Source organism: Notolabrus celidotus, chromosome 24 (assembly GCF_009762535.1).
Source record: "Notolabrus celidotus isolate fNotCel1 chromosome 24, fNotCel1.pri, whole genome shotgun sequence".
NCBI classification, from domain to species: domain Eukaryota; kingdom Metazoa; phylum Chordata; class Actinopteri; order Labriformes; family Labridae; genus Notolabrus; species Notolabrus celidotus.
In genome coordinates, this window is record NC_048295.1 from 7173744 (window position 1) to 7198159 (window position 24416).

The following is a 24416-nucleotide window of genomic DNA, read 5'->3' on the forward strand; positions in this document are numbered from 1 at the left end:
GTAAACAAGATGTGACACTGACACAGCTGGGGCCCAGAGTGTTGCAGTCACCGCTGACATGCAGATGGACAGCTTGAGGAAGCCTTTTTTACAGTATTGTAACCAGTATTTATTAACTTACATGAATATTAACACAAAATCTAGACACTGTTTCAGCAACTTCAAAAACCAGCTGCCCCAAATGCACACTCACATCCACTCTTTTGGCTTAACCATCATGAAAACAAGTTTTCAAATGCAACATTTAAATTTAAATACATCTAATTAAATGCACCTTACTGGCAACATGTTAAAGTTTGATGTACCATCGTCAAGATGTGGAAATGATGCTTTCCAAACTCAGCACAGAGGGACGACTGAAAGAGCATTAACATATAGGCTCTCAGTTCCCTCTGTCGGTGGACTTGTGGAGCTGCATATCTGGCCTAATTCACAAGTATTATAGTGTTTACATGACACTGAACAGCTGGAGCTTTTAGGCATCACATACAGTTTACAGCTGGGGAGTGATTCCCACCCACAATATATTATTATGGCTTTAATTCCAGCTTCTTTGAACTTTTAAGGGTCAAATTATTATGTCTCAAGGTCTTCTATATATTATAAAATACATGTGCATACAATGAGCTAATAAAAACATCCATATTTCTTTAAACAGTCTTGTCCTCTTCCTGCATTTTTTATCACTTTCTTCAAGGACAGACAGAGTTTTCCTACAAATCTTCCTTTCTTCTTCAGTCACCCCTTTCCTGCACGCAAGTCCGGCTCTCCCCATTATGCCATGTCAGCATGTGCCGCAGCGCCGCACTCTTCACTAATTGAATGGAGTTTTCTCTCCGCCTCGACTTGTTTCCCGAGCCCAAGCAGCAGACTGTTAGAGTGTGACTGCAGCATACCAGCGGTTCGGGTCATGTTGTGTCCCGAAAATGAAGTACTGATTTGTTTTTGACAATTACCTCGTTTGGACTTGGCACCGGGCCAGCAAAGCCCTGAAGAAAGGGCTGGGAAACCGTGGTGCGCCAGCGATGCATTCTCAAGCTGGTTTGGGAGTGTGCTTCTGTGCATCTGGTTCACTAGAAGGGCATCCTGAGGACACTGTCCTGCATGTTATGCATTGGAGGAGCTATCAGGGGGCACTTTATCCACATGTAATCCACTGGAGAGGGCTCCTAGAGCGCACTTTTTAAAACTTTCTTGACCGGAAGCGAAGGGGAAATTCACTAGTAGAGAAAACAAAGCAGACTTGTTAAATTAAGTTTACAAGAAGGGCATCCACAGGGACACTTTCTTAAATGCAAAGGCATTCAGAGATCACTTTTTTCATAGATTTTACTTGAGGAGCATCCAGAGGGAACTTTTTAAAATTATGTTTCCTACAGGGGCACTCCAAAGCAACTTTTTAAAAACATGTATCGAATGGAATGGCATCCAGAGGGCACTTTTTAAAAATATTTTATCTACTAGAGGAGCTTTTGAATTTTACATAACGTTTCAATAATGCTTTTTTGTAAGCGTGCTGTCAATCATTTGGTCAGACGCCTACCCCCTCATAGCAGTTTCATCCATCAAAAATAAGTATATGGAAATTTGCACTGTCGCTAGATTGGTTTTGCAGACATCGGTGTTAATATAGATCTGCTTCAGAACCACTCAAAAACTTCTCATAGGAGCTTTAACATTGATATTAATTTGTTTAGATTTAAACTGAATGTTTTCAAAAATCATTTGAATGCAGATAGAACAGGAGACAGGAAAACGCCCAGGTTCATTCCTAGAAACGCCCCTGTGTGTTTTACCCACTTGCTGGCGCGTTTAAATACGGATGAATTATGTCCTCTTTGGCCTCCCATAGATTCGTGCGCTTTTGAAAACAAGAAAGCTGCTGTAGACGCTCAGCACAGGACAGCTGGAGCAGACTTATTTACTGCCAGAGTCTGGACTTTACATGATGTAAGCCAAGTACTCATGAGGTGGAACTAATTCGTGCATTACAACAAGACGTGCATGAAACAGTTGTAAATCCGTGTTTGGCCGAGGCTCTGCAGACTCGACTGGGTGCTATTGACCATGGATGTTTCAAAGAAAAGCGAGAAAGAGAATCCGTTGGCATCGGCCAGTCTGCTTTCCAGGGTCTTTTTGTGGTAAGTGGGTTGCGGGGTGAAGGTCTGAATGAACAACGTGGTGTTACATAGTTATCCAGAAGGATTCACTGCGTCCCGTACGCATAAATAGTCCACTGATTGACTCTGGAACAGGAGCCACGTCCCTGTTAACAAACAGAAAGTAGGACCGGCGTAATTGCAACAACAGGAACAGTATTTCTTAGGTATTGAGAAAGACTAATCCTCAGTGATGAGTTGCTCCATGTCTCGATTTTTACGCATGCTGTTTCCGCAGTTACCATACAGTCTTGCCTTTTATTGCTGCAGTGAAACAGTGATTTCTAGATGTTGTTGTGCCTCGCCATTCAGTGTTATTGTCACATGAAGTTTCCAAACAGTTTGGGGCAACTTCAAATATGTAGTTCCACCCAAATCCTTTAATATCGTGCGTAATTTGCGCCTTAATTCAACAGTACCTCTGCTCTCAGACACACATGCTAAGATTCTGTAACAACTCCAAAAAGCGTTAACGTGGTACAGTGTGTTCTGGAAACCTTTGAATAGATCTGTGGCATGTGGAGGTAGATAAGTACATCATGTTTTGTTATAGATGCAGTTAAAGATAGAAGTTGAGTGTTTCTTCTATATTGAGTCCCATCTTATTTGGAGTTGTGAGGCGTGTCAAGTTTGATGCTTTTGATACTGTCTGACTTCTTTTCACAAGTTCATTTTAAAGTTTCAGTTCATTACACTGTTATTATAACTCATTAGTCTAACATATTGTTAAAGAGACTTCTTCTTCTATCTGAGGAGTTTTCTCTTAACTCATTAAGGCCATAAACAAAACGTGATGCACAGTGCTCCAGAATATTACCTGCAATTGCCGGTCATTGGGTTATCAGCAACATGAGTACTTTCAGTTTTTATCTGTGCGCACGTGTGTTTAAAGCTGGACTGTGATTAGCTTAAACTCAGATGCACACCTATGATTTGTTGGCTTATTTAAACCTAGCATGTGCTCCTTCAAACTCTTTACTAAACCCACAAACCAGTAAATCACACTTGAGCACTTGAATTCCAATCAAAAATGTAATGCTCACACCAAATACTTGGTAATTACCTTTTAAGAAGTCAAACTAACCATTTCAATAGAACAAAATTTGCTCTGCTGTGCCCCATAGCATTCAAACTACAGTAATCTTTTTAGTAGTTGACACAGGGGATAAGACATTATCAGCAAGAAGAATGGGACACCAAAAAGTGGTGACTGTAATCTTTGTTCCTTTGAAAAGGGGGAATAAGTCCTGTAGATAGAGGTTGAGGTGAGAGGAGGGAAATACGAGTACCTCTGTCAGCCGGTTATAAAACAAACTAAAAGTAATGTCTCTCTATAACTTAAAGCATCAAACAAAGACATTAATAAGGAGGGTGGCTATTACTATGTAGTTAATTCTTGATGTGTGAAAGCTCAGGCAGGGGGGAGGTGTCAGACCAAGTGATTAAAGACCCATTGAGTGTTATTGGCTGTTAAAAGAAGCAGGACGCATGCATGTAAACAAAGAGCCTACCATAGATAACACTCTGATAATGTGACTTAATAGTAACCCAGGTAGACGCCCTGTGATGGCACAGACAATGATCCAGTTTTTTGAGTCTATGCAGTGACCTCAACTACAGAGTCGTGTCTGATTTTAATGCAGAGCGGTAAGAGAGGTCCTCTGATTGATATATGTGGCCAGTTTTTCAGTATTCCTGCAATTACTGCCTGGTTACAGCGTTCAAAAAAGTTCCACTCACTTCACTTAGTAACCCTGGACCACCTCAAGATGAACCATGTGGAGGAATGTACCCCAAACTCGTGTCACCAAACTCTTCATCTATTCTACACCAGGTCCGGCTGTTTAGAAAGCAAACATATATGGTATCTCTTCTCCAAAGAGTATAAGTTACATGGCATGAAGCAAGTCCACATAATTAGGTGTTATGTATCCTCACGAACGTCTGCTATGAGCTGAGGACTGATGGGACAAGTGGTGGATGATGACTCCAAAACTGTGGGAGGAAAGGGGGAAAGAATAACATGTCTTGGTTCATAAGAAAGCAGCAAAAGATTCCACACAGTCCAACGTGGAACATTACAGAGTCCAACTCAATAACAGTGCCGACCTTTATTTGACTTGGATGCAGCTTCTTTGCTTATGTGTGTCAGTAAACTATTAAACAGAATCTACCAAACCAACCACCCCTTGGAACAGGGTGTGAAAGTCCGCCTCCATACAAAAGGTGTCTCCTCTTATTCATATGTAGAACAAAAGGGTGCACAGCAGGGGATTGAATGGGAATAGTATTCATCAGGTCTCATTGAGGGGATGAATTTAATTTAAAAAGTCTTCCTCATAGAACTTTTTTTTTCCTGTGTTAGCATAAACCAGAACGACCTTCATATCCTCCAGGTCTTCTAAATGGGCCCCTTCCCTAATAATACACCCCAAGCTAACTTATTTAGTTGTTGTTCCTTTGAGAAGCAAAAGACAACGAAGTCTGTGCAACAAGATGCCATTTATTGTCCATGCTTGTTTTCATCAGGGTAGTAGAGCATTAGCAGTTAACTTGAGCTAACAATGATAACCTGACTGAGCGTTTCACTCAAGTGTAAGTAGATGTTCCATTACTGAAGAGCTAATTGCAAATGCGATGAAAAACTGCTGTGTCCCATGCTTTTTTTTTCCCATGACAAAATGATAACTAATTTTGAAGCTAATCAGTTCCAGCCTCTGCGTTTGAAAACACTTATCAAGCATGCATTTCTATGTGTTTCAGCTGGATTGGTCCACTCCTGAACCTTGGCTACAAAAAGAGACTGGAGGAAAGTGACATGTACAGGGTACTCCCAGAAGATCAGTCTGAAAAACTTGGGGAGGAATTACAAAGGTACTGTAACACTCTAACACATGCTTATAGCACTTATAAAACACTGGAAAGGTAAAGATTAGCAGAGTGGTGGAGGCTAACATCAAATGATAAGAGATAACTGTGATGACAAAGTTTGATTTTCTAGCATCACCCATGTTCCATCTGTTTCAATGGAGTGGACAGGCATTAACATACACTGCAACCAATCAACAGAGGGAACTCTAAAGTAACATATAGGCTGCCTTTATTAGATAGATCAGCCAAAAAGAGGGGATGAGGGAGTGGAGAGAGGAGGCTGGCATGCATTCTTAGCTTCCAAATACCCACTCTTATGTCAAGCAGTCAGTGAACGCCTCATATGACATCTGCTTCACTCATAGTCTATAATGGGAAAGGAGAGTGACTCTCTTGTTCTTTGTTTGCAGATTTTGGGACAACGAAGTCCGAAAAGCCACCAAAGAACTCCAGAAGCCGAAACTCACCCGAGCCCTTCTTAGGTGTTACTGGAAATCCTACTCAGGAGCGGGGTTGTATGTGTTAATCCTGGTATGGTCTCCTTCTAGCTACTCAAAGCCTTCTTATGAGAATAAGTGTAATCCTTCTGTTTGTTAACCAACATCCATTATGAATAATGTGTCTTTCTTTATCATAAAGGAGGCGATCAAAGTGTTCCAGCCCTTTCTCCTTTGGAAAATAATCCAGTACTTTGAGAACTACGACCCAGACGACCACAGAAGTCTTTACCTTGTGTACTGCTACGCTGCCGCTATGTCCCTCTCTGCCTTCGGACTCACCTTCCTCCAGCATCTGCACTACTACCACGTCCAGAGAACGGGCATGAAGATCCGAGTGGCCATGTGTCACATGATCTACAAGAAGGCTCTCGGCCTCAGCAGCGAATCGATGGGGAGAACGACCACCGGGCAGATCGTGAACCTTCTGTCAAACGATGTCAACCGTTTTGATGAAGTAAGAACTTTTGAAACCTTATTTATTCACGCATGTTTCTTATCAGACATGAACTGTTTGCCATCGTCTGCGTAGGTTACACTCAACCTGCACTACATGTGGGTGGGCCCTCTTCAAGCAGTGGTGATCCTCGTATACCTCTGGTACGAAATCGGCCCCTCGTGTCTGGCAGGTATGACGGCCATTCTGCTCATGCTGCCTCTGCAGACCTGGTTCGGAAAGCTGTTTGGCATCTTCAGGTAGGTAACACGACGAGAGGAGATGACAATTCAATGAAAGATCATAGTCCAAATTATTAAATCTGTTGTGTTTTTGCAGGAGCAACACAGCTGTGCTCACTGACAACAGAATCCGCATCATGAACGAAGTCATGTCGGGCATCAGGATCATCAAGATGTACGCGTGGGAGAAGCCATTCTCTGCTTTGGTTACGGAAGTCAGACGGTAAGGGTAGACGTGAAATCATTCAGATCAGTGTTTTTGTTTTGTTATATTTTTAGGGCATTTTTGCCTTTAACGGACAAGACAGCTGAAGAGAGACAGGACGTGTGGGGAGTAGAGAGAGGAAAGACATGCAGGAAATGGTCGAGGCTGGAATCAAACCTGCGACCTCTGCGACGAGGGCTATAGCCTCTGTATATGGAGAGCAGGTTTAGACTGCTAGGCAACGCCCCTCAGATCGTTTTTTTAGAGTCTTTTTTCTCAACTCTGACGTTAAAGCAGCCGGTCTAAATATTCCCTCTGTTCAAACAAGCACTTGATTGCAGGGTCTGCATGAAAATGTCTGAAATGTGAAGTGGGTGGGTCTTGTAAGACTTCTGCAGAAACGCAGGCTTATGCAATTGGTTCCAGCTTATCACCTCAGAGAAAAGTATATCGGTTAAACATTTGTTATAACAGAGGAGTCATCAAACTCTCTGTTTAGCTTTAGGTTATGATTTGACTTGATAAAGTGAGGCGTCAGATGAAGGATTACATAACAGAAATATGGGGTTATACTGTACATCCAGGAGGAGGAGAGCATGGTGGGTTCTTACAAAGTGAACTCTCTTTTACAATCCCAATTCCCCAAATTTGGGACACTCACAACGAAACACAGAAAAGGTTGTATAATGCTGAACGAACACCTTTCCAAGCTAATTAGGCGAATGTGCAGCTCCTCGTTGACATGTCTGACTACAAAAAGAGCATTCCAGAGAGACTGAGTCCCTCCAAAGTAGAAGCACACGACTGTGTGAGCACATAGTCAGACAGGCTAAAAATAATGTTCCTCAGATTGAAAAGGATTAGTTTTTTTTTCTTTAAGAGTCTGGAGAAATCTGCGTTCCAAAGAGACAAGTCCAAAAACCAATACTGGATGACTGGGATGTTCAAGTTGTCAAGCATGTTACGCCCCACCTGGAGGCAGCCCTATAAGACTAACAGCGATCCAGCAATATGACCCTTATGAAACACACAAGAAACACCTCAACACACATGGTTATGGAATTATTATTTTACATTTTTATTGTTATTATTTGCAAGAAAATAACATCAGAGAAATATCAACAAAAGACTAAACTAGCAAAACAGGGCAAAGATACAGCCAAAACACGCATGCCTCTGTAGTAGAAGTCACCACATGAGCTTAAAATCGCTTAAAAAAAAACCCCCACTGTCTGTGAACAAAGTTTGTTGCTGCATCCAGTAGTTTAAAAACTGTACCATGCATGTACTTAAGCAAGACATTGCCGTACCTTTAGCGACTGTTGAGAGCACCGGAGGGTTATTAGGATGACATTTTTAAGTGCTTGAAGGTTGTTATTTTTTAGTTCATATGCGTGGTGTGTTGTTAAATAAGCCAAATAGTCTTCTATCACTTTTTATTACTTTCCTTGAATAGAACTTTGTCTAATGTTAGCATATGGTGGAGTTTTTTCTGGGACAATCCTCAAGGCAAACTTCTCTGAAAACGGCAAAAATGTCAGCTTGAGAGTAAGATTTTAGGATGTGGGTAAAAGCTTTTACTACTTTTACAGCTACATTTCAAACTACATAAATCACTGATAGATGAAGGGAGGAACGTGGGAACAACGGCTTCTTAAGAAAGCAGGGACCAAGAAGTTCTGAAGCCTAAACAGTACCTATGCAGTGCGTATAGATTCAAGTTAAACCGCTTATCTGTTTTCAAATGTTAACAGACATTTACGGCGTTTTGTCAGTTATTTTGACACAATAGAGGGCAAAGGGCTCCGTCTTTATCTCAAACAAACTGAAGCTTAATGAGTCTTCACAGCTCACTAACTTTCTGCTAACAGTGCAGATTGTCTGAAGCTGCCTAAGAACTTCTTGTGGTAAAAAAAACAGAAAGTGGAGGAGCGTTTCATTTCACACAGCAGAGCATGTATGTTTGCACTTTGCTCGCATTTGTACTGACATGCACGCTGTCAGGAAATACTCACAGCTCAGGGCTCCCAGCTGAGTTTTTCCCACCGTGGCAAATTGCGATTTCAACGGTCCCACAATGATCAAAGTGAGGAGGTGTAAATGACAGTAACATCTATTCACAAGAAACAGTTAAGTTGAGCCTAATCTGTGTGGTTTCCTGTTTGCATGGCAACTGTTTTAACCTGCATTCGTGGATGCAGCCATGCAGTGACCTCCATTACAGAGTCGTGTATTTTTTGAGTGCAGTGCAGCCTGAGGGTTTCAAAGACCAACCATCCAGTGTTGCTTTTCATCATTCTTCAGATCCTCTTAACTTTTTTATGACAATGTGAACCTGCCTCTCTGATATATGCATTCAAAACAGACATGACTCTGTAGTGGAAGTCACTGCATGGGCTCAAAATCACATCTGAAGAATCATTGGTTCATCTGACTTCAGAGAAACCTGCTGCCGTCACATGCACAGTCTTAAACATATGATGATGAAACCTTAAAGTTATTTTACACTGAGGATCATTATACTGAAATTATGGACTCATTGGCTCACGCAGGCGCTCATAGTGTGGTTTCCCACATGGATTCAGTGTTCGCTGGTGTATAACTCAATCCAGATGTTTCATTGTATGTACTACATAGCTCCCTTTTTTTTGTTGTTGCCATAACTGAAAACGTGTTTGGCTCATTTTAATCCGAATTCCACTGAAAGGTTAAAGTGATGAGGAAATCACTTTTTCTTTCAACCCGAAATTGTCAAAGGTCGACTTCACTGTGAAATCATTAAGTCTTTCACTGGCGTTACACTCTGGAGGGTACAGCTTTAAATTTTGTCCAACTGGACTCAGAAGTGGGAAGAACAGATTTAATGAGTCAAAGGTAAAGGTCTGAAGGGATGAAGGGGAATCTGTTAGTGCAACCTTGCTTGCTCATGGCGTCGTGTGTTTTCAGAGGAATGTGCTCTTCCCTGCCCCGTCAACAGGTACTCTGTTGGAATCACTGATGGATTTGAGCTGCTGCCTGACTGGTTGGCAGTGTCCCAAGGCTTTCAGGCGGTAATTCTAGTAACCAACAGTCTTTCTGAATACCCGGCTGAACATTAATCTTACACAGATACTTAACTTTGTGGACAGAGTTCTGTCTCTGCCTGATGGGGTCTGTGTCATATCTGTATACATCTCTATGACAATAAAGTCACATAAAGTCAAGGTCTTTGTCCCCTTAGGCAGCACTGTGGTGGAAATCACCGCATGGGCTCAAAATCACTTACAAAATCTGTATTTTTTTTCTCTTCCAGTAAAGAAATCCGTCAGATCATGAAGAGCTCCTACCTCCGAGGGCTCAACATGGCCACCTTCTTTGGCAGCAGCAAGATCATCGTGTTCATCACCTTCACCGTCTACGTTCTCCTCGGCAACGCCATCACCGCCGGCATCGTGTTTGTCACCGTGTCCCTGTACGGTACCATCAAGCTCACGGTCACGCTGTTTTTCCCGCTGGCGGTGGAAAAGGTGTCAGAGACTATCGTGAGCATTCGCAGGATTAAGGTGATCCTTTGCATATTCACTTGTTTATATAGTAACAACACTCTAACTTAAAACCTCTACAAGTATGTCCCCTATTGAGACGCTGAGTAAAGCGGTGGTTAAAACAGATTTAGATGGTTTGCAAGTCATTTCAACCCTAAATTTAATTGAAAATAGGGCAAAGAAAGCATAGAATATTGAAACTCAAAAATATTTTAAATTGAATATCAACATATCTATAAATAGTAGGAACAGGGACAACACTGCACCTAAAAAGTTGAGTAATAAACCAAAAAGAAAACACGTAAAGGAACCTCTCTCAGCTGCTAAGGTTAATTTGAAACAGGTTGGTAACATGACTTGGTATAATAATGGCACTCCAGAGAGCCTGAGTCACTCAGAAGGAAAGATGGGAAGAGGTACTCCACTCTTTGGGAAAACTGCATGTGCAAATAGTTCAAATAAAAGTCCATAATACCATGGAGAACTCTCACAACTAAAGGGACAAGTTGAGAAACCAGTACTAAATGGACGTTATTTTCAGGCACTGCATTAAAATCACACCTGGCTCTGTAGTGGAAGTCACCGCATGGGATCAAAGTCACATCTGAAAACCCCCGCTTTATGCAACATAAATCAGACTGCAGAGAAACCTTTGTGCAGCTGCCATCGTACGCACCGTCTTAAACATACAACACTGTGCAAAAGCCCTACAGCACACAGGTTCATGCATGCATCTTTTCTCAACCCCCGGGGCCACAAAGACATAGGAAACCTTTACGAGCTGATAAAAAAAAAAAAAAGTGAGACCCACTTCAACATGGTTTATGGTTAATCATTTGAAAGTTTGCAACATGTGTCTCAAAAGTCCTGTAGGGAACATTTTTATGTGCAAGGACGGACAAAAAACTCCCACCTTGGCAAAAGGTGAACATCAGACTGGGATATTAGCTCGGAGGTACCATGTGAGAAACTGAACTTTGACACTTTAAATCTTTTTCTCGCAACATGCCTTTCAAGCACCTATTGGTGATTATGCATCAACATAACTCAGCACTTTGGAGGCTTGAAAAACAAGTCAAGGAAAAATGTAGTTTTTAGCAAAGTGCAGTTAATTAAAATGACCCCCTCTGTGTGGGTTTGACTGTAGGGCGTACAGTGTAAAGATGTGTTTATCTCCCTCCTAGAATTTCCTCCTCCTCGAAAACGTCCAGAGGAGAAACTTTGAGTTACCTCTGGAGGAAAAGAAGGAGACGTGCGTGGAGATTGAGAAGTTGACCTGCTACTGGGATAAGGTAAGGAGCGTCATTGTAGGAGTGTCCCGTTCTTTAGAGCCAGGCAGACCAGTTCCTGTGTTTTGATCAGGTGCCAAATCTGTTATGAGATGAATTTATTGTTTCTTTTCACAAATGCATTTCTTGTGTCATTGTCTGTCAGAATCTGGACGCTCCCTCTCTGCAGAACGTCTCTGTCACGGTGAAATCACACCAGCTCCTGACCGTCATCGGCCCAGTGGGGGCAGGAAAGGTCAGTGCGCCTGGGTCAACACGCTTAACTCCTGCCTTGAAGGATTTGAACTGTGAAAGCCCTTAACCTGTCTGAATAAACGCTGACTCCTGACACGGAAAAACTGCTGACTTCATTATGTAACGTATGTGATTCTTAAAGTGTGCACACATGCTCATTACACCCATGTTTCCCCACAGTCGTCCCTGCTGAGCGCCATCCTGGGGGAGCTGCCGCACGACACTGGGACGCTGAGGGTCAGAGGTAGACTGACGTACGCCGCCCAGCAGCCTTGGGTGTTCCCTGGAACCATCCGCAGTAACATCCTGTTTGGGAAAGAGCTCAACGTGAAGAAGTACGAGAAAGTGATCAGAGCCTGCGCTTTGAAGAAGGCGAGTTACACTAAGGTTGATGAAGAAAGCCCTCTGAGGCCAGTGGCTATTGTTTCTAAATGCCTGTTCTAACTCTGAACAACATTCCAGGTATTCTTGGGTAACCTCTGTGTTTTAATGCAGGACATGGAGCTGCTCCCAGATGGAGACCTGACGCTGATCGGGGACAGAGGAGCTACTCTCAGCGGGGGACAGAAGGCTCGGGTCAACCTGGCCAGGTGAGAACACAGCGGACACTACCAGGATGTAAAAACATGTGGAATTACTCGGCTCCACATGAAGCAACATTGCGAAACACTCCATTCAAGCAGGAATTAAGAAGTTTGTGTGTGATGTGCGTTGATTCCAGGGCGGTGTATCAGGACGCAGACATCTACCTCCTGGACGATCCTCTAAGCGCCGTGGATGCCGAGGTCGGGAAACATCTTTACGAGCAGTGAGTGACAGAAAAGAGGAGACTGTTCTTCCACTCTACATTACATCTTGTATGTATTGTGATCAGAATGTAGAAGGACATGATAGGAGTTGTGTGTCTTCATGCGTCAGGTGCATCTGCGGCCTGTTGAAGAAGAAGATCCGGATCGTGGTCACCCACCAGCTGCAGCACCTGAGAGCAGCAGACCCGATACTGATCCTCAAGGAGGTGGGTGCCCTTTCAGTGGAAAAAAAGGCCTTTATAATATATTGTGTTGCATGCTTTTGCTCTCTACCAAAGCCTGCAGTGGCCTGCTTGGGAATCCAGGAGAATTAGAAGCAGTGTGTTTCTGCTGTGGAGGGTTAAGGATCACCAGAGCTGAGACGGGCAGAGGAGCCAGTGGAAGCACACACATTGGCTAGAGTGAAACTTATCAGCTCTAAAATGACTCTAAATGAACTCTGTGTAATTGTTGAAGTTAAAAGAAGAAGAGCTTTGTCCTTTGGTATTTCTTTCTTGTTAATTTCTATATGACGGAGGGGAAACAAAGCCAGTTGATCGCTCCTCGTGACACCCTGGCACACCAGATGACAGTGATTTTATTTCTTCCTCTGCGTCTCCAGGGTCACATCATTGCTCAGGGCTCTTACAACGAGCTGCAGGGCTCCGGTCTGGACTTTGTGTCTCTGCTGAGGAGCGACGAGGAGCAGGAGCGAGGCTCTCGGTCACCTGACACGGACAGACTTTCGCTGCGGAGCCACAGCTCTCTTTGCTCCTTCAACAGCCTCCTGCTACCTGAGAACAACAAGGCTGACCAGCTTCCTGTAGGTAGATTTTCAGAATAAAACCTCATGTAAGTAAGGTTGTGATCACTTGATTACTGTTACTGTAGTTGTTGACGAGCAGTCGTCTGATTCGCAGGCCGAAACAGTTCACACCATGGCAGAGGAGACACGAGTCGACGGGAACGTCGGCGGACACGTTTATCGTAAATATTTCTCCGCCGGCTGTCACCTTCTGGTGCTGGTGGGGATCGTTCTGCTCAGTATCACCGCAGAGGTAAGCCGGCTCACTCTACCGTACAAGTACATCTCAAAATCATTAGATTTCCATGAACAGAAATACAGTAATTAAACAACACAGCTGACTTGTTCCTCTTTGTAATCCTAGGCTGCGTATATCATGCAGGACTGGTGGCTGGTGTATTGGTAAGTGTAATGCTACATGCTCTGTGGCTTCTTTCTAATGCACTTGATAACCTCAGGGAACAGAGACCTCTGCAAAGACCACTAGTCCACTCTCCAACAAATGTTCTGCCAATGCAAGCAGAATATATCTAGATGCACAGAACTCAAAGTAATCAATGAAATCAGTGTATGGTAATTGTTGGTATGACCAAAATGTACAGCAGAAATAAATCAGTGTGAAGTTGTTTGTTGAAATGGAGCACAAGACATCAAGCAGCCCTGACCGTAACTAGAACCTTTAATGTCATTGTTTGTCTGTGAAGGTTCTCAGTCATCCACGTCACGGTAGTTCAAAGCTTGATCCATAATGCAACTGGACTGGTAGAAGGGCATTGGTATGAAAGAGAAAGAAAGACACTGGTGACATTTACATGCTCAATATGGCCTTAAAAACAGTTTCAAATGCCATAGTTTGACAGCCCTAGCTTGCGTTGATTTTGGCGCCCCCCTGTGGACAAAGAGGTACCTCTATACCTGCTACTGTTTGGCAGGCGGCATCAAAAACAACTATATAGAAACAAGCAGTCTTCACACTCAGGCTGGTGGAGTCTCCAGGGTTAAATGAAGTCTGTTGAAGTCATAACCAGTAAAGAATTCCTACAGGGAGCTTTTGATTCCTGGTTCTTGGATTCAGTCCAAACAACCAGGTTCAACGGGCTCATAAAAAGTAAGCCTCTAGTTTTCCATCAATCCAGCTGAATCACAGACGGCTACACAAACATGACCCTCCTGACTGAGGCCTTAATGATTCACCTTCTATTGCCTGACTGTTTTTATCTTGTCACACGACAGGACAAAAGAAGAGGCCTTGAACATCACAACTGGCGCTGTAAGCATCCGAAATGACGTGAATGGTACTCACTACCATCCGGACGCAAAGCTCACATTTTACCTCAGCATATATTCAGGTAAGGGTGAATATTTCGCACCTCAAAGTGTTCATGTAACGTATCAAGAGGCGCATTGTGTAAAGTCTGCCCGCTGTTTCAGGTTTGACAGTAGCCGCCGTGCTCTTCGGCTTCGCTCGGAGTTTGGTGATCTTCCACGTGCTGGTGAGGGCGGCTCAGAAACTGCACAACAGCATGTTCGAAGCCATCATCCGCACGCCTGTCCGCTTCTTTGACGTCAACCCTATAGGTGAGTTCAGGTGAAGTGGATAAAGCTTCTATTTAAGTTGACTGTTTGATATTTACAGAGCGTTTTTCTGCTTTGTAGGAAGAATTCTGAACAGATTCTCCAAAGACATCAGCCAGATGGACTCCACGTTACCCATCACCTTCGTGGACTTCTACCAAGTAAGTTACCTAATTTGTATTTGCTGTCCGCTCTCCACGAGTCCCATACTTCTTCACATTACGTTCCTTTGTGTGTCCTCTAGTTAAGTTTACAGAACATCGGCGTCGTCGCGGTGGCGGCCTCGGTCATCCCCCTGATCCTCGTCCCGTCTTACCTCTGCTCCTCTTCTTCCTGTACATGAGACGCTTCTACCTCAGCACATCACGGGACATCAAACGCCTCGAGTCTACAAGTAAGCAACTCTCACTACTAATGAAGAAGTGTTGCTACGACGAAGTATAGTCGTACTCACTTGTAGTCTTTCCTGCAGCTCGGAGTCCGGTGTACTCCCACCTGTCCTCGTCTCTTCAGGGCCTGTGGACGATCCGAGCCCTCAAAGCCGAGGACAGGCTTCAGAAAGCATTCGACGCGCACCAGGACCTGCACTCAGGTTCTCCTTTGCTGTACATTATTTGATCATTCTACCCTCCAAGAGTTAGTCATTTCTAAAATGCAGGTGTTTTCCTCATTTCACAGAGGCCTGGTTTTTGTTCCTGATGACCTCCCGCTGGTTCGCACTTCGCCTCGACAGCATCTGCTCTGTTTTTATCACCTTTGCTTCATTCGGTTGCATCTTCCTCAGAGACGGTGAGGACTCGATGCACACAGTACAGCTTCATTCGTAGAGTTTTGTATCAGCACTGCAATAAAGAAATTCCAGGCAGGACCACGTTCTTCATACGTAACTAGCAGGGCTGGCAGTGTCCGAACAATGAAACTAATGTCAGAAATTCATGTTATTTTGTCCCTTTCAGCATACCGTAGTTAAGCTACTGCATAGTCTTCCTGCTTCCTTCTGCTGCCACGATGGAAACGAATCACTTTTGAATGTCACATTGTACTTGAATACATCTTGTATATGTAACTTTACGCATATGACATCATTCTATGTCTCATTCCTCCATTAGCATTTCAGTTATGCACAGTTGAAATTCATCAAAATGAACTTGTTTCCCCTGGGTAGATTGAAATAGTTCTCGTTTTTAATTTTAATCTGTGCCCCTCCCACACAAACACTTTCTTTTTAAACCACAAAAACCGAGCTCACAATATCTGTCTATTTGAATGAGAAAATAATCTATTTGTAAGCAAAGCATTCTGGGTGTTTGTGTTTTTCAGGGCTGAATGCCGGGGAGGTGGGCCTGGTGCTGACTTATGCTGTGACACTGGTGGGCAACTTCCAGTGGACGATGAGGCAGAGTGCTGAGGTGGAGAACATGGTGAGTCAGCTACATTGGGCAGTGAATGATTGTGCTGGGGTTCTGATTGGATCGATTATGAGATTTATAACTAGTTGTCTATTTCAGATGACGTCAGTGGAGAGAGTGGTGGAGTACACAGAGCTGGAGAGCGAAGCACCCTGGGAAACCCAGAAGCGCCCTCCCCCCGATTGGCCCAGCAAAGGCCTGGTGACCTTTGACCATGTCAACTTCTCGTACAGTCGGGACGGATCCGTAGTCCTCAAAGACATCAGCACCACCTTCCAACCTAACGAGAAGGTGAGACAGCGGGGTGCGTAACAGCTACAGGTTCCTGATGAACAGCTGAACATTGAGTCTTTCTTCTCTGTGGGGTCAGGTGGGGATTGTGGGTCGAACGGGCGCAGGGAAAAGCTCCCTGGTGTCGGCTCTGTTCCGGCTGGCAGAGCCTCAGGGGAAGATCTACATCGACGGCATTTTGACGACCGACATCGGCCTCCACGACCTGCGCCAGAAGATGTCCATCATTCCTCAGGTAGACATATTCTGTTCCTCATATTGAACCTTACAATCTTTACACAACATTCTAAGACACACTAAGTTTTGATTGTCTCTGTTCTTCAGGACCCGTGCTGTTCACCGACACCGTGAGGAAAAACCTGGACCCGTTCAACCAGCAAACTGATGATGATCTGTGGCGAGCTCTAGAGGAGGCAAGTGTTCATCCAGCGCTCTTTCAGAACTGACTTAATAAACAAAGTACAGGTCCTCTGACCCCGTCTCCTCGCTCCCTGCAGGTGCAGCTGAAGTCTGTGGTGGAGGAGCTGCCCGCTAAGCTGGAGACGGTCCTTGCCGAGTCAGGCTCCAACTTCAGCGTGGGCCAGAGACAGCTGGTGTGTCTGGCCCGAGCCATCCTGAGGAAGAACCGCATCCTCATTATCGACGAGGCCACGCCAACGTGGACCCAAGGTACTGCTGACACAGATCAGGGATTCAGATGGTTGTCGTGTTTTCTGACTTCTAAGCGATTTTTTTTTGTTGCCGCTGTGTCCCGTAGGACGGACGAACTGATCCAGAAAACCATCCGGGACAAGTTTAGAGAATGTACTGTGCTGACAATCGCTCATCGCCTCAACACAATCATAGACAGCGACAGGATACTGGTGAGTGTTACTGCTCGTTGGCGGTCTAAAACAAATGTGAAAATCTTGCACTGGGTCTTTAAACGCTTGTCCTCTTTTAAGGTGCTAGACAGCGGGACCATCCAGGAGTTAGACAGCCCCTTCACGCTGCTGCAAAACAAAGAAGGTGCTCTCTATAAGTTGGTGCAACAGACCGGCCCAAGCTGAAGCAACAGCCCTGCTGGAGTCCGCCAGAAAGGTAACCACGTTACACTGACCATTCATGAATTCCATCCAAACTTAATCTGAAAAGGTGACCTGACTAGGAATGTAAGCCTCTAAGGGTCATCAGTCATGGTTGTCACATGTTAGCAGAGTCGTTGAACTAGTTCCTATGGGTTGTTTGTGGGTCATCCAGTTTGACCCATGTCCCGGCATAGGGATGTAATTTGTACTGAAAGCATTTTTTTCTTTTCAAAGGCAGCACAGCGGTCCTAACCGTCAGAGGCCAGCAGGACACAAGTAGCACGAGTGTACGGACACTCACGAACAAGAGGACGACACACTTATTACAGGAGAGACGGTAACCTGTCCACTCCATCAAACGAAATCAACCTCACAGCGTAGAAAGCTTCTAGATCCTCTGTAGATGAAAACACGCCGATTATTGAGTGGAAGACAATCAGTCGAATGTTGCCGTTGACATTGTGCACCTCTCCAATGACACTTGAAGGTTTCTGTGAATGTGTCGTACATTTTGTACTTTGTCTCTGAAAGCTGAAGACCAACTGTGAAACCTCGAGGTACACTTGAAAAGCATTTATCTCACTGTCATGTAAGATGTCCAGATGTTTGTGTTTATACTTTGTTCTGTCTTATAAAGATAATTCCGTTTTTAAATGTTCTGACTCTTTGCTTTATTTCTCTTTAGACAGTAGCGGGCCTGTCGAGGAGCCCTCAGGGAAAGTGTCGCTCGCCGAGGTAAAGAGGGAGCTCCTCACAGAGCCGTCTCAAAGATTACTAAGTTGCCGTCCGCTGCGTCAGAGTAAGGTGTTACGGAGGATTTGGCTCCCCCGTTTAGCTGCCTGAAGTAGAATTGTGGCCTTCTGCTGGACCATTTTATGAAAGAGTCCTTCTGAGTCTAGGTGCAGGCTGTACAACTCGTAGTAGGTGTGGATTCTCCCAGCATCCAGAACCTGCAGACAAACACAGAGCAGAGTTTACTCCTGAGACACCGTAAAGAGCAGGTTCACACACTAACTTAACTACTTTAACTTGCAGCATGTGCATGTTGTTTCAGGCTGCTCTGTGATTGGCTTAATGAAACGTTAAGTGCTGTCAGCTACCACTCCTTAAAGAAGTACTGGTAGTTTGTCCGTCCCACAGCACACAAATAAAGCACCTTCATAGTTTTTGCCGTTGCTGCATGACAAAATAAAGTTTGGAACAACGATTCGGCTGCCGTCTTCTTTAATGTAGAATGTTTGATGATTCTGTACGAGTACCAGGAGCCAACCCGGATGACTGCTTGTGAAGTGGGTAGTATCAGCAGTACGCCAACATGAGCAAGTGAGTCTCTAACACTGAAGTACGCCTGAGTAATCGTCCCTGTTGTTTGTTACTCCTCTATGTGTAAATATCACCTCCTAATATATACATACATACATACATACATACATACATACATACATACATACATACATACATACATACATACATACATACATACATACATACCCGGACAGACTGGCAGTCCCAAGGTCGATGGTTCGATTCTTATAAGTGCCATGGTGAGTTTTAAAGTCCAACAGCCAAAGCATGATGACAAATATGCCCGGAGCTCATGTGCACTAGTGTGTCTGTGTGGTGCAGGGGTTAAGAGGATGGACTGGCAGTCTCAAGGTTGAAGGTTCGATCCTCACTTGGGGCACAGCAAATTTTAAAGTCCTATAGCCAAAAAACACGACTATAAATGCGACCTGACCTAAAGTCCAAGAGTGGAAGGTGACTCGTGGCGTATGGGAATTACGACTGTACAGAAGGCTGGAGGGCGTTTGGAATTGCACAGTTTCGGACAGGATGTTCGAATCCCACATATGCGGTGCCTTGTGGCGTATGGGAATTACAACTGTAGAGAAAGCTCGAGGGCGTTTGGAATTGCACAGTTTCGGACAGGACGTTCGAATCCCAGATACGTGCTCGGTGCCATGTGGCATATGGGAATTACAACTGTACAGAAGCCTGGAGGGCGTTTGGAATTGCACAGTCTCGGACAGGACGTTCGAATCCCACATACGCGGGGGATCCTGAAGGGGGGGCCGTTGCCCCCCGATTTCTACAGCAAATAAAGTGGGGGGGTTATACCACAGAGTGTCAGCCGCAACTGAAGTTTTGAAAGAATGTTTTTATATATATAAATAAAATATTTATATATATATATATATATAAATATTTTATTTATATATATATATATATATATATATATATATATAAATATTTTATTTATATATATATAAATATTTTATTTCTTCTTGCTTAAAGCAAATTGCCAGCCGAATATATATGATAATATCTATAATATTATTAATAAATTTTAAAACATTCTTCCAAAACTTCAGTTGGGGCTGACACTCTGTGGTATAACCCCCCCACTTAATTTGCTGTAGAAATCGGGGGGCAACGGCCCCCCCTTCAGGATCCCCCGCGTATGTGGGATTCGAACGTCCTGTCCGAGACTGTGCAATTCCAAACGCCCTCCAGGCTTCTGTACAGTTGTAATTCCCATATGCCACAAGGCACCGAGCACGTATGTGGGATTCGAACGTCCTGTCCGAAACTGTGCAATTCCAAACGCCCTCGAGCTTTCTCTACAGTTGTAATTCCCATACGCCACAAGGCACCGCATTTGTGGGATTCGAACATCCTGTCCGAAACTGTGCAATTCCAAACGCCCTCCAGCCTTCTGTACAGTCATAATTCCCATACGCCACGAGTCACCTTCCACTCTTGCACTCTTGGTCAGGTTGTATTTATAGTCGTGTTTTTGACAATGGGACTTTAAAATTTGCTGTGCCTCAAGTGAGCATCGAACCGTCAACCTTCAGACTGCCAGTCCATCCTCTTAACCCCTGCACCAAAGAACCACACAGACTCACTAGTGAAAATGAGCTCTGGATGGATTTATGTATGTGCTTGGTACTTTAAAACTCACCATGGCACTGATAAGAATTGAACCTTCAACCTCTAGACTGTGAGTCTGTCCTCTATTCCCCTTCGCCACAGAGACACACTTCTGCACTCTAGGTCTGGATGTATACATCTTGGTGGTTTGGCTCTTGGACTTTAAAATTCATTGAGCCCTGGATAAGAATCGAACCATCAACCTTTGGATTGTGAGTCTGTCTTCTAAACCCCTTCGCCACAGAGACACACATCAGACACGTTTCCAAATGGTTTCGACAGAAGTTGACTAGATGAGCTCTGGTCACAGTCTCAGTATAAAGTATAAAGTATGTGTTTTTATGTCATTAATTCAAAGAACTTGTATCCATAAAAACTCTCTGTCATTTCTATGTTTGCTCGTTGTCTCTTTTGTCTTTTCTGTTGTTGTCCTCTCTCCCTCCATCCAGTAGGGGGCGCTGACTGACTCTGAAGCTGCGCCTGCCTGCGAAAGACTACCCCAGTGCGTCACTTCCGTTTCCGGTCAATCACACTCAGGTGAGCCACTGTGAGCCACGCTTCCCGCGAGGACGCTCCACGGCAGGTGTCTATGGCCGGTTCTTATTAAGTAATTTAATTTAAACGAGCTAAAAGATGATCCACGGAGAAGAGGAGAAGAGTGTCGAGAAGAACGAGGTGAGTGCTCCGTGTTTTGCTAACGCTAACACCTGTACTCATGCTTGTTATGCTAACTCTGACTCTGAGGCTCACCCTGGCCGACACATGTGTTCATACTTTGAGTTGGAGTTACTTTAGAGTGCCAATTCAAGTTATTCTGTCACGCACAGCTCGGGTGAGGAGGTCCTGCCTGGAGATCTTAAGTGCTCGTTTGGCTGAATCTGTACTTCCAAGAAGGAGGAACTCCTCTGCCAACACAAGGCGTGCTCCTTCATGTGAGGACACATCACAGAGGTTATACTGTGACTGCAGAGGTAGTGCATATGCTGCTGTTCCTCCTGCCTGTGTGTACAGAGTTGATGCTTCATCCCCCTTTGTTTGTTTGTGTGTTGTAGTGGACTGGTCCATCGGTGGGGTCTGGACCAGGAGGACAGAAGAGCAGTGTGAGAAGATGGATGAGCACCAAACAGCAGCTTGTGCAGCTCATCAGATCCCAGAGGTTAGTGTAACAAGTATTCACCCAGACACCTAAATAATCCCATGATATTACACCTAGCTTTAAGCATGTTGTAGTTGAGGATGCCACCACTAGATGTCACTGTTGTTACAGTATTGATTATGTTGAGGATGCCACCACTAGATGTCACTGTTGTTACCTGATAGATTATGTTTATATGAAGTCAGGCTCACTTTATGTGATTGTTTTATTTCCGGGATGTGAAACAAGCACTGTATACTGAAGGAAGTGTAATTTAAAACATTTTATGTCTCATTGATTCTCAGAGCCAAGAGCTGAGGATCCTGGCTGCAGACTAGAGGTCTCTCCAAGAAGACGACTAATATTTACAGGTCCATACTGTACTCACGAGTGGGCTCAACCATGGACGCTCTCTGCCACAGGAAGGCGTACCCACCCTGATGGCGTTCAAAGTGAGCATCACTGAGTTGATAAAGTGCGACTCTCCTGAGTGACAATGTTTCCTAACCTGTTCCCTCCCTCCCTCCCTCTCTCAGGTGTCCCATCAGAAACTGGAACAGTGTTACGGCATCAGAAACGTGTTAAAGGGTCACTTATCAGCAGGTTGAAGATCCTGTGAGGAACTTTATGTTTGTGTGGATGTGGCACCCCCTTGTGGCCAAAGCAGTACATTGCAAGTGTGCTGATTTTCTCCTCCATGTATAATGAACCTTCATGTTGACTGTTTAGTCTGCTTTTGGAGCTCATGAAGTAACACCAACATACATAACAGGATGTTTTATGAAGTAGCCATAAACTCCTCACATCAATAATGTAATCCCCCTTGAAAAGAAGTTGCTGCTGAACTTTGTCTCATCCTTTTGACTTCACAAGGACCGAACCAACCTTTGACTTGTTCAGCGTACACATGTGACTCCCCTCATATTGCCAAACTCACGCTCAATCCCATTACTACGGTGTGTACACACTGCTCAGTGTCTAAGCAGAGTATTTCATTAGTAACAAAAAGCCGCTGTGTGAAGTTGTCTTTGTCTCTGTATATCCAGTATATCAGAGTATTTGTGGAGTGTGTAAATAAAGGGATGTTGTTTACAGTATTTGTTTCATTCTGCTCCTTTCTAATCATGCAATGAAACCAGTCACATATAGAGCTGAGAAACAGTGTCTCGTGGACTTGTGGAGTTGATGAGTGGCAATTCCATTCATCAGTTCATCTTTCAAGTGGACCCCGCCCCTGCCCTCGTCTCCCCCCAGGTCAGTACAGTACTAGGGCCCAACCCATCTGGGCCAGGTTCAACCCCCCTGACACATTAATGTACGTTGTGACCCAAAGATAAACAACTTTGTTAAAGCTTTAACAACTTCAATAACATTCTTCCAACAATAAGAGACACTCCATGGCATAACCTCCCAGTTCAACTCATGTAGAAATACGCACCCCCCCCCCAGCACTACTGTATCCAGGATTTCACATTTGCTTCAGGCCCCCGGTAACAAGTGGGGTTTGAACCGGGCACCCATGGTTAGTCCTTAAGGCCCTGAACTTTCCCCACTACGCCACCTGTTACTTTCCACACTTTGGCCATCGCTCTGGGTGTATTTATGTTTGTGCTTTGGCTCTTGGACTTTAAACATGACGTGGTACTGATAAGACTTGAACCTTCAACCTCTGGACTGTTGAGTCTGTCCTTTAGGCCTCTTTGCCACAGAGATATACTTGTGGATCTAGGTCTGGATGTATTCACTTGGTTGGGTTTGGCTCTTGGACTTTAAAAGTCACTGAGCCCTTAATAAGAACCGAACCTGCAACCTCTGGACTGGGAGTCTGTCCTCTAACCCCTTTCCACCAGAGACACACATCACACTGGACTTCCAAATGGTTTCCACAGAAGTGAACTAGATGAGCTCTGGTCCCAGTCTCAGTGTAAAGTATACAGGATGTTTTTATCTCATTAATTCAAATATGTTGTATTGATAAAAACTCTGTCATTTCTATGTTTGCTCTTTGTCTTCTTTTGTCTTGTCTGTTGTTGTCCTCCTCCATCCAGTAGGGGCGCTGACTGACGCTGAAGCTGCGCCTGCCTGCGAAAGACTTCCCCCGTGCGTCAGTTCCGTTTCCGGTCAATTACACACAGGTGAGTCGCCGTGAGCCACGCTTCCGCGAGGACGCTCCACGGGCAGGTGTGCTATGGGCGGCGGTTCTTATGAGTAATTTAATTAAAACAGCGCTAAAAAGATGGATGAAGAGGAAAAGAAAGAAAAGAAATCGGACCAACATCCGAGTGGACGCGATAGAGTGCCACGAGAAGAACGAGGTGATGAGTCACATTATCACCGAAACACCATTGCTCCATGCCTTTGCTAATGCTACTAATGCTAACACCTGTACTCATGCTTGTTATGCGAACTCTGAGGCTCACCCTGCTGACACAGGTGTTCATACTTTGAGTAGAACTCACAGGAAGAGTTTAAGAAACAACACACATCGTGAAAAAGCATCAAACTGTTTAAATAACTCAAACACAGTCTTCATGGAAAAGTTACCTTAATTGTTCAACCTAAATGTTCAATCTAATTGATCAATTTTAAATGTTCAATCTTAATCTTATAGTTCAACATTAAATGTAAAAAGTCAATGTAAATCTAAATTTTCAACAGTAAATATAAACGTTGAATCTGAAGCTGCATTCAATCATAGACTCGTAGAGCTCACTCCTCTTGGAGATATCTGCGTGTGTAGCTGCTGAAAGCTTCATTATATTCAGCGGTGAGTCTTACTCACTTTAATCTCAATGTTGATGTTGTTGTTAATATTGTTCTTTTGTTCTTTTTGAAAGCTCAAGCTTGAGGAAGGCGCCTAGTGAACCCTCTCCATGTTGTAAATCACCAACATATGCAGTGGTGGACAACAGAACACAACAAGAGCAAGAAGCCCCCCCCCCCCCCCCCCCCCCC

At 44.2% G+C, this 24416-nt stretch overlaps 1 protein-coding gene and 1 long non-coding RNA gene across 3 annotated transcripts; both read left to right on the forward strand.

Annotated features, from left to right (window-relative positions):
* Positions 1-1775: 1775 nt before the first annotated feature.
* LOC117808478 (multidrug resistance-associated protein 4-like) lies at positions 1776-18131 on the forward strand. The gene is given in 33 exon segments (XM_034678234.1): positions 1776-2141; positions 4923-5033; positions 5441-5561; positions 5670-5984; positions 6060-6223; positions 6303-6428; positions 9703-9952; positions 11119-11226; positions 11369-11458; positions 11638-11829; positions 11953-12047; positions 12179-12265; positions 12376-12472; positions 12868-13068; positions 13166-13303; positions 13415-13452; positions 14284-14399; positions 14482-14628; positions 14707-14786; positions 14870-14927; positions 14930-15019; positions 15098-15217; positions 15304-15414; positions 15946-16046; positions 16134-16325; positions 16405-16573; positions 16650-16738; positions 16823-16976; positions 16979-16994; positions 17083-17188; positions 17270-17365; positions 17367-17405; positions 18078-18131. Coding segments are annotated over 33 exon segments (3945 nt in total). The 5' UTR covers positions 1776-2067.
* A 2392-nt stretch (positions 18132-20523) lies between these two features.
* LOC117808428 lies at positions 20524-23628 on the forward strand. Of its 2 annotated transcripts, none has more exons than XR_004630320.1 (6): positions 20524-20538; positions 20776-21001; positions 21154-21258; positions 21379-21482; positions 21767-21913; positions 23510-23628. It is a non-coding gene; the product is annotated as an uncharacterized LOC117808428 (long non-coding RNA). The 2 variants fall into 2 exon arrangements; XR_004630319.1 differs by lacking the exon at positions 23510-23628 and adding an exon at positions 21998-22558.
* Positions 23629-24416: the final 788 nt, after the last annotated feature.